We start from the raw sequence: 10,707 nt of genomic DNA, 5'->3' as shown, positions 1-10,707 counted from the left end.
CTCTCTCTCTCCCCCTTTCTCTTTCTTTTACGGAAGCAAAATACAGAGGACTTGAAGCAGCTACGGTAAATTAAGTGAGAGGGAGACCCTCTTTTACGGAAATTGATAACTAATTATTTACCAAATTACTTTGCGGAATGTTAATTTCATGCGCCTCCTCTCCGTGTTTTTGCCACGCCAGCCGAGAACGCGTTTGCGAGCGAGCTGCCGCTTTTATAAGCAGGGTAATTACGATATAATAATAACGGCGGGCGTCGTGGCGCGGCGTTTTGCGCGGTGAATCATTGGCGCCGTTCCGCCTGCTCGAAAATTTTCGTTCGCGCGTATTATGTAATTAAGCGCGTAGAATGTACGGCGCGATAACAGCAATTAATTACCGCAATCCGGGCCGCGTCGTCCCGCGAAAGGAAACAAGTTAAGTGCGCTTATGAGTTAGATTTAAATAGGATTATTATTAATTCCGCGATTATTACAGTTATTTAACTCTTTTGCCATCGTACGTAAAAACTCCCGGGGAATTTTTATTTGACCGGATCCACCACTGACAGAGGAACATTGTACGGCCAAGAGATGTAAAAACGTAATAACACATAATGAAATATTCAATCGCGAATCTTTCGTTGAACTGTCGCGTGAATATCGGAATTATTGTCGCGACCAGGGTTGGGAAAGTTACTTCATAAAAGTATCTGGTTACAGTTACAGTTTTTTCGCTGAAAATGTAACCAATTACAGCTACAAGTTACCAATTCTGAAAAGTAACGCGTTACAGTTACTCTAGAAGTAACGAATCGTTACTTCGCATTTACTCTTTGGCAATACAAATAAAAATATGAAATCTGCGTTTGAATTGCAAAGCGTTAATAAAGGCGTTTATGCGCAAACGCAAGGCCCAATGCGATTTGTGGAGGTTTAAAAAATATATAAAGTAACTGTTAGTGTAACTATGTTAAATCAGTTATTAGTTGTCGAAAAAATGTAACTGAGTTAAGTTACAGTTACAGATGGAGAGAACGTAGCGAAGTTAAGTTAGAGAGTTGCCAAAAAAGACGTAACTGTAACTTCGTTACAAGTAACGAGTTACTTGCCGACCCCGGTCGTGACACATGAAAATTCTAGCAATATGTTAATCATCCTAACCGGCACCTCACGCGATTATCATATCTTTTGCGTTCGTTTCCATTGATCTGCTGTTACGACGGCAATTTGTAGTCGAGGAGAATGACGATAGAGAAGGATTCCCGGTGCAAACGGGAACAATAGAGCGTAGGGCAGCCACGATAGCGGGAATTCCTGTCGGACTCGCGCGCGGAATTGCAAACGATCGCGCGAGCGCGCAGCCGAATGAGGGCGAGTTCGGTAGGGTCTCTCTTTTTCTCTCTTTCTCCCTTTCTCGGGTGTATCGGCGCGTTCGTGTTTTGGAATGCCGCCGCCGCCGCCGCCGCCGCCGCTGCAACAAGAAGAAGAAAGCGATTCGATTCCATCGCCGTGGCGGCGGAGAGACTCGACGGGAAAGTTCTCGCGGGCCGAAGAAGGAAAGGCTCGACGCGGTGAGTCGGAGCCCTTGGAGGGAGCGAGGAAGACGGAGAAAGTGTGAAAGGGACCGAGCGCAAAGGTGTGCGGAAGGGCGAGGGAGGAGAGGAGGCTGCGCACGTGGTAGTAGTGACCAGTCGTAGAATGCCACGGCTTGTGTGTTGCGTGCTGCAACGACAGCGGCGTAGAAGCGCGTATTTTCAAGTCCCTTCGTCCCAGATTACCCCCCCCCCCTTTTTTTAATGCGAGAAGAAATCGTACGTCGCCCCGCGTTTGCCAGAAGGAGAGAACCCGTGCGTACGGACCGACGAAGTTTTACACTCGAAACCGCGCAGGTGCTCGAAAGCCGATTGGATTGTTTTCGGAGCACAACCGCGAAAACAAGTTGGGAAGATCGCGAATTGGGCGATTTTGAGCTGAAATTTGCTAAAAGAATTTAATTAAAAGGAGAAGAGTTACTCGATACCTCTTCCCCGCGCGTTCGGCGGGAAAGAAAAAGAATCTTTTTGCGATAAAACTAACGCGCGTTCGCGCTCGCAATACGCAACATCTCCTCGTCGATTATTTGAGGGGAGTTGCGAGCTTCGTGGAAACGAGTTCAGCAGGTGGGGTCACGAACTCAGGCACGCGATCGCGCGTTGCAGCGGATTTTCCTCTCTTTCGATCGCCAGCTGCCGGCGTTACTTCGCCCTTCTCATCTCGTACTCCCATATCGATCGCGGCGTATTGTCATCCCATTCAGACGCGAGGTACTGCAGCTGTCGTACTCTAAACTTTTCCTGGCGGCGAGGTCGCAAGCGCAATAATCGGCGGATTAAAATTCCATTTGCGCGCTCTAATCTTCCCTGATTATTTTATTCAACTGTCGTTGCTGTAGATCTAAAAAAAAAAGAGTTGAATTCCAACACGGAAATTTTTTAGAATTAAAATCGTGGTACATCACCGGGTAAAAATTATTGTCACGAATACAAATTAGGCGACCGGGGACGGCGGCTTGTTTGAGAAAGAGCCGGTTGTCCCGTGAGCTATAAATCGTTACCTGCGGATAACATCGTCCCCATCATCGCCGCCGTCGCCGCCGGGCGAGCGGCCTTGGTCTGCCGTCGAGTTTTATAGAACGATTCGGCTAACAAGAATTCGGCACGTGCATCGGAGCTTGGGCCGAGCGGACTGTAGAAACTGCGTGCGAGAGCTACGCGGTCTTCCGGCCTGGTAATCGACGCCAACCTGTTCCATGAGATTCTTTTTATTCCGCTCCCGAGAAAGCAAAAGTTGGCCGTGACGCTCTCAACCTTCCGCGGCTCGACTCGACGGACGCGTTCAAGCAATTAAATACCGCGGAGTATGAATGAACTCCATCGATTATCTTTTCATCATCAACGCGTATCTTTGTTATGTAAAATTGCTTTCAAATTGGTATCACGCGATTTAAACGCAGACGCGATTCCGCGAGTTTTACTTTAATTTTACATGCGGGTCCTCTCTATCGCACTTTCCTGTGTTTTAAAAAATTCCATCCGCGGCGGGGATTTTTTTTGTCTGTTCACTGGGCCTTCTTTTCTACGTAAATGATATTAGACGAAGCTATTTTTAAATCGTACACTATGTATAAACGAACATCAGGCGTGCACTTAAACTACTCGGGTGTTTGATAGTTTAAATGACGACAGGCTTCGAAGGGGATGCTTATTAAAAATTGCCGCCAACTAATAAAAAGATATTCGAATTGTTTAGATTCTTTTGAAAGATACATACATATTTTATACGGAGCGATTATAATTTTTCAAAGAAATTTAAGTTAAGCACAAGTTGTCCAGTAAAGCTGTAATCGCTCGCGATACGGTGTCGTTTTTTAATGTACTTTTTTTAGGCAATTATCTTCAAATGGTGATTGAGATAATGTTACGCCTCGATATGTTCGGATTCACCGTGAAATTATCCGACGCGTCATTTTTTCCACGTTCCGTATACTAATTAGATGTCACCAATTTCCGTTTTATGCGTGCTTGTAGAAATGAGGGCGACTGAAATTAACTTATTTGCGGTGTTTCATTTAATAACTATTATTCGTTCCGTCTGCATTTGCATATCCGTTTCCATCGTTTCTGACTACTTGCATATTCAAGTAGATAAAATGGAGAAACTTTAATAAAGATGTAAAGATCTGTCCAGATACGACATATCTTGCGATAAATCTTTTTTTCTCAGTTCCCTGAAATAATTATTAATCAAAGCACATACTTTTATTGTACTTTCTAGTCTACAGAAATGTCAGGATAAGATAATTTGTCGCATAATCCCTTAATCCATGCAGCCTTTTCCGTATCTTTATTGTATGCATATAAAATTTATTGTCTCGTTTAATTATTATCTCCAACTACTACTAATAAGAAATGAGTAAAACAGACGTATTGAATTTACTCATCTTTTCGCGAAAGGCATTTTCTATGCGAGATGTGTGGCGTAAAATTGTATACATAAAGGTAGGAGAATTATGTAAAAGTTGCGCGTATCAATTGCTCGATTGCTCGAGGCTGGTGTCCAATTAGTGCCGAAAAAGAAGCATCTCCGAGGGGGATAATCGAGCATGGTCTTTTCTTTCTTTCTTTTCCCCCCTTCAATGCAAGAACGTGACGCGAAGGACCGGCTGCTCGGAGAAAGGACGAGGCGGCGGGCAGACATCATTCGTGCATTTACGATTGCGGCGTACGCGGGGCATCTGTTCGTTAACCACCTGTCGGCAGGTGCGAACCGTACACCCGGCCCCGTTACCCCGCGCGCAGTTGGTATCAATCGGCCCTTTTGTTTTTGCCGGTCTGTTCCTCGAAGTCATTCCCGTTTTACTACGACGTAGTACGCACGACACGCGATAGCCACCGCCGGATGTTGTCGGCCCATACGGTGTGGTCCCCTCCTTTTTCCACCCTGACCACGTAAAACCCTTTAAGCTCGTGGCACGGTAAACAGGAAGTCGCCGTTCTTCTCCTCTGTCGATGGTCCTGCGCTGCAGGTTGCATACGATGCACAGGGGGCACCTGCGATGCGATCTCTCTGGACCGAGGGGTAAACCGCTGATCAAAATCACGTACACCAATGCCTACTAACGCCCAGTGGGCATTTAGTCTTAGTTTATCGTGTTTTACCTTATTTTATCTTGATAATGTCCAAACTTAATGCCCCAAAAATGCCTAGTAATGTCCAGTAATGCCGCAAATCTGTTAGCCACAATGCCCTCGGCGGTTTACCCCTCGCTCTGGACTTGTCGCGGGGACTCGAGCCCCTGGTCTCGGCTGCTCTTGACAATTTTATATTAAATTTCGATGCCTTTTCGTTATCAGCGTATTTCGCGATTCAATCACGAAAACAAGCTTTCGATTATTTACTTTCGCGCTGTATTCCGGCGCGAGAGATCGCGACACTTTCGACGATTGAAAAAGTATTACGACGAGGCAAGAAATAATTCCTTTTTTATTTGTGTTACAGGCTGCGATACTCCAACAGACTGCCGAATACATATACCAATTAGAGCAAGAGAAAACGCAACTGCTGTCACAAAATTCCCACCTGAAGCGATTGATAAATCAACATGATGGCGATGTACCTATCAAGAAACGCAAATCCGACACCCAAGGTAATTTACTCGCCGACTCTCAAAATGAATTTGTTTTGTGCAAAGAGATATTTCGTACGCACATTTTGCGGAGAAAAAGAATTTTATTTTCATAAGTTAGAAAATCTTGGGGATCTTTTTTCTGTCAAAAAAAAAAACAAACGAAACTCGTTACGAGTGAAAATATGACGATAAAACTGCGTCAATAAAATATCATCACGGTCATTGCTTGCGCGCAAGCATTTGTATACGTAAAGAGCAATGGAATTAACGTTCATCGTCCGTCGCATAACGAGATTTTCCAAATGGACTTGAATTATTTATCACTCGTGCGACCGCGATTGCGAGTGTCCCGCGTGAATTTGGGGTCGTAAAAGCAAAAAGCGGAAACAATCGGCGCAAAGCGCGAAAAGTTGCGCGGATATACATTGCAATCCGCTTATTTCACGGTTTTCTCGCTTTTATACGGCGCCACGTCGAAGTTCCTATAAGTTATTTCGCAATTGCGAAATTGAATTGTTGCATCTCCGAAACTCCCGTTCGAAAGCAAGTGAATAACGTTGTATTTTCAAACAAACGCGACTTTATGGATTTTCGACTTTTACGGTAAGTTCGCGGGGCCGTCGCGATATGTGCGAAAATCGGCAGTGCAGTTTTTTTTTATTTTACTCACTTATACGTAAACGCCGAATCAGTACACCCGGTGGCGATATTTCGCGGCAAGTGTGACAAATTTTGCGAGCAGGAATTTTTTAATCTCGCGTCGACAACGTGGTCAATGCGGACGCATTTTAAGAGAGCCGTTCGTCATTTTCGCGAAAGTAATTACATTCTTCGCGACTCGGTGCCATGCCGAAGGGATGTATAGGATATTGCAGAAGGGAAGCTTAATGTGATATAACGAAGTGATGGTATCGCTTATATATAAATGAAAAATTTCCACGAAATTTAATTTGATTTGTGAAACTTAATTCAATTGTCATCTACATGAAGGACGATCCTCTCGGAGTCTCCTGGAGGTCCCGATATTTGATTACTTTCCTCGTCGAAAAATGAAATGAGCGGGGAGGAGCCTCGATATTTAAGTCGATATTTCTCCAAGTAATATCGAAGCCTTTTGTCTAAATAATTATTAAATCCGTGACGTGTCGTTGCACATGCATCGTCGGATATTGAGCAGGTAATATCACCGGGAGATTAAACTTGCGGGGATTATAAAGGGTCCGGAGAAACGGACAGGCAACGGCAACGCGTCGTGATCGTCCTCGAAAGTCTTTATTACTTGGAGGGCTAAATACAAGGGCCGAATTAAGGGTACTCTCCTGTTTCGACGCCGGTGGCGTTTTCGGCGACGGCGACGTCGCGGCGGTGTGCCCGTCGGAAAGTATCTGTCGCGAACTTCGGCCGAGACAATTTCAATTTCCGGTTCTATCGTAAATTAGTTTCCTCCGTTCGATGGCATGGCGATATTCAGAAAGTTCGTCGTCGGCTGTGCGACGAAGCGGATTTAATGCCGACGAACCACTTTTATCGATCAATCGCGGTTAACCCTCCCGATTGCCTTCAAATATTATCCTCAACATTTACAATAATTATTGGCCCGATGAAATAACGTTTGAATGTATTGAGAAGAAGCTAATTTAAAGTCGCAGCAATTTATTTAAAATAGATTCTGTTGATTTTTTTAATGTAAATTGTAGCGTAAATCGCGCAACAATGAAAAATTAAAATACGCAGAGTTGTACGGAAAGAGAACATGTTTATTCGATACACGTTTTATCTGAATGATTAGGAAAGTCAATTAAACTCGTATGCGGGTACATAAAATGAGAAATAAATGATTAAACGTTACGGCGTGGAGGTGGAGAGATTAATATTTAAATGTATGTTCCTCGCAAAACCATGTAACGAATTGAAAACATTAAAAACAATTTAACGACGCGTCTCTTTTAAATCTGCGTTAGGCCGGGGGAAAAAAATGGAAACTAACGGCGCTCGCGGTTGCGATCTCACTGATAACAATAACCGGTAATCGCAATTATCGTTGGGAGTCGCGTTAATTAATAAATGTTCGGTTGATTGAGAATGTTCGCAAGGACGACGCCACAATTTGCTGCATTGTTACCGCGTTATAATCCATGGTAATGTTCTACGATGTCAAACAATGTACAAATAAAGTGACGTACGGGAAACGTAGCGTTCACTTCGCTCTAATATAACATCGAAACAAATGGACTGGCCTTTGATCCGCGCGAAGTGTAATGATCTCTATATTTGCTCTATATCGTAAATAGTGACCAGATTTAATTTCGCTCACGGTCTCGCATTCATTTATATCGCACGGACGGGTTGTGCACATGGTACACGCTGGCGTGTGCGCCGAAAATCTAAAATACGAAAGTTCATTGCGGTTATTCGCCGGCTGTAATCCGATTTTATGAGCCTTTCTCATCAATTAGTTTCGTAAAAACGTCGCACTGTTTTTTTTATATGCAGCTACTTACCTAACGCACGGCTTTGTTGCTTAATATTAGATAGGTGAGAAAAGAACATTTTTAATAACTTCACCTCGTTTCAGGGCATTTTTGACAAATCTTGACGCCGACCAATTGAGTCGCCTACTTACTGAAAGATGGTGCAATTCAATCCTTTTCATTTCGGCTCTTCTTCTGTTTTCTCAGGTGTCGTCGTCAGTGTACCAATGCACATCAACGAGAGCGGCGATGAGGGCTTGGGCAGCATGTCCCCCGAGCCGTTGTCGGTAATCACAGTGACCACAGAGGGACATTCCGTTGTGAACCCCGATGTAGAGCAGCTCAAGCGACAGCTAGAAAGGGAGCGTCACGCGAGAGTGCATTTAGAGAAGCAGATGAGAGCGATTCAGAGTCAGTTGTATCCAGAGAGATTCCGGGACAATCAGCTAATCGCTTATCAGCCCCACGAGGTAACGTTTCTCTTTGGCATTGCTCTCGGTAATCTTTTTAAGGAGCGTAGTAAAAGCGGACGATACCGTGTAAGAACTAATTCAATCGCTAACATGTTGAGGAAAGAAGAAGAATGCGTAACGTAATGGAATTGGATCGGCGACGTGGAACTTTGCATATAAAATTGTAATTGTGGAGAACGTTATAAAAGCACGATGTAGAGGACTTAACTGAAATATCATAGTCTATGAAAACATGTTCGAGCGATTTCGATTGCCGGGAGATCGCTATCTGCGATACGGAAAATAATTCAACCGTAAACTCGTTCGACCCTCGAGGATTTAAATGCTTCCCGGCCAGAAGATATTGCAAACATTGTTTTAATTGCTCGCGTAGATAGCTGCGTCTGATAACAGGCCGCTGCAACGCTGTGTACCGTTTTATTATTTCGATTGAATCGATTTCTTTTATTTTTCCCTTCCCCCCCCCCCCCCTTACCCGATGGCATGCAAAACAATCGATCTGGCCTTTGCTGCGAACGGACGGATCGCGGAGAGACAGATGTCGCAAGTACGATAATAAAAAATTAACGAGAATCGCTACTGTCCTAGGTGATCGAGCACACGGATAACGTGATGGCACAGGAAACGGAGGAGGCGGTGGCCGCGCTTCAGGTGGTGTCGGTCATGGCTTTACCACCGGTGGGCTCCAATCAAACCGTGGAGACGTCCAGTCCGGACCCAAGCTCGCCGCCCTTGTCGCCACAGCCAACCGACATGGTGTCGGAAGAGATCAAAGAGGAGGAGTCACGCGCGAGTACTCCCAAGATCGTCACCTTCACCCAGAATCAGGTGTTCACGGCGATGGAGGAGCCGACTACGGACTCGTTCTCGTCGTCAAGTCGTGTCACGTATGCCACTTCGTCCTCCGCAGACTTTAAGACTGGCTCGCCTCAGTACATCACCGCGAGTCCCAGCAGGTCCTACTCACCGACCGCCGAACCTCAGCGGCTACCCAGTGTCCTGGAGGCCGCGATGAAGGCTGAGCCCAAAGTCGAGGTGGAGAGGTGTGTGACGCGTTTATCTCTATTGCGACTAATCCCAATTGGTGTTAAAGACATGGAGGGTAAAAGTGGGCCCGAGTCAATAGTTGATCTGTTTGAAATATGACGCAGTTTACTTTGTCTCAAATATCTAATTTATCTAATACAATATAACAGCCACTATGTCACGTGGCATTTTCCCAACCAACACAGAACATTACAGTAACGTTGCGGCATTGTTGCAAATTGCTGTAATGTTGCTGCAATGTTCTGCGTTTGCTGGGTCCTCTCTAGAATAAGAGTAATGTAGGTTCGATTTTTCGTAAGAATTCCAGTATATAAAAAGAGTCGACTTTGCACTAACGAGAATCTCATCAATTTCCGCAGGTTGCCTTCCCCATCGAACTCCTTGGACGACGGTACGCCACAGGCAAGGCTATACATCGCGAACACGTCCCGACAGAACCTGGAAACGATCGTCGAGGCGATACGTCACCTGGAGGGCGACCACTTATTTAGCGATGAACAGGATGTGCCGCTGGCACTGACCAACAAACAGCAGCAACAGCAGCAGCAGCAGCAACAACAGCAGCAGCAGCAACAACAACAGCAACAGGCGACGGCAAGCACGACGTCAACAAAGTCTGCGACCACCGCGTCCGCTTCCTCCTCTTCCTCCTCTTCGTCCGCGACGACATCTGCCACGGCAGCACCCGCGAAACAGCGGATACTGCACGCCGAGCCACATTTCCTCCAATTTCATACGCAACAGCAGACCCAACAGCGGCCCGGCGTAATCGTGGTGAAGCATTCGTGATCTAACAACACTCCGCGTCCCGTACATTGAACGATGCATTCAGAACGACGATGTATTTCGCCTCGCGAAATCATCGTGATTTATCATTCGAAAATGAGGAATCCCTTTCAACCGACTCAAGAGATCGAGCGCTCGCAGAAAGAGAACGGGAGAAGTGATGACGATCGTCGCGATCGATTATCACGCGCGCTCTCCCTTCGCGCTGAAGCATTCGGGGAGATATATTCTGCGAGATGCACGAAGGGATGGATTTTACGTATGTTCCTACTACGCGCTTCGTTCGCCTTCGCCTTGACAGGGCCGCTAAGAAGGATAATTGATGCAACCGAAAGATTTTTAGGTAGAAAGGACAAAGTGATTTTAAATCGCGGACGTAGTTTATAGGCGAAGGCGGAGCTAACTCTGAAGCTTTGACGAAAGGATCCTCATTGCCGAGTTTGTCAAAACGAAACTTCGTTATCGCGCTTTATCTCGTGTAAATACTAACGATTCCTCCTGATCATTTCCGACGATCGCCACGAGATCGCATTGAATCTCGAAGAGTCCCTCTCCTACTCTCTCCTTCCCCTCCTCCGGAGGAAAGTCCTCTTCCCTCGCGAGTAAATCGCGAGACCCAAAGTGGACGTTTCTCCTTCCGTTTTAGTAGGTAGAACATTTTTAAACTTAAGCGAGTAACTACCACGATAATATTTCTAGTATAAAGCTGCGTACGCTGTATGATATACATATACAACATTACATGCATATACATATATTATTTGTAAAGAGTATAAAATATATA

The 10,707-nt window shown here is 45.3% G+C and overlaps 1 protein-coding gene across 2 annotated transcripts in view; it reads left to right on the top strand.

The window, feature by feature from the left end:
* Positions 1-10,707, top strand: part of LOC105566641 (helix-loop-helix protein 11-like) — a 139,780-nt gene extending 129,073 nt beyond the window's left edge. For both annotated transcript variants that reach the window (XM_012020805.1, XM_012020806.1), the window contains exons 3-6: positions 5,017-5,164; positions 7,825-8,087; positions 8,679-9,133; positions 9,497-10,707. In XM_012020805.1, coding sequence (XP_011876195.1) covers positions 5,017-5,164; positions 7,825-8,087; positions 8,679-9,133; positions 9,497-9,926 — 1,296 coding nt within the window. In that variant the 3' untranslated portion in view covers positions 9,927-10,707. The remainder of the gene's footprint in view (positions 1-5,016; positions 5,165-7,824; positions 8,088-8,678; positions 9,134-9,496) is intronic.

Source organism: Vollenhovia emeryi, unplaced genomic scaffold (genome assembly GCF_000949405.1).
Source record: "Vollenhovia emeryi isolate VEMERY1.0 unplaced genomic scaffold, V.emery_V1.0 DF939143.1, whole genome shotgun sequence".
NCBI classification, from domain to species: domain Eukaryota; kingdom Metazoa; phylum Arthropoda; class Insecta; order Hymenoptera; family Formicidae; genus Vollenhovia; species Vollenhovia emeryi.
The sequence above is the reverse complement of the archived record's forward strand: the minus strand, read 5'-3'. Positions and strand labels throughout refer to the sequence as shown.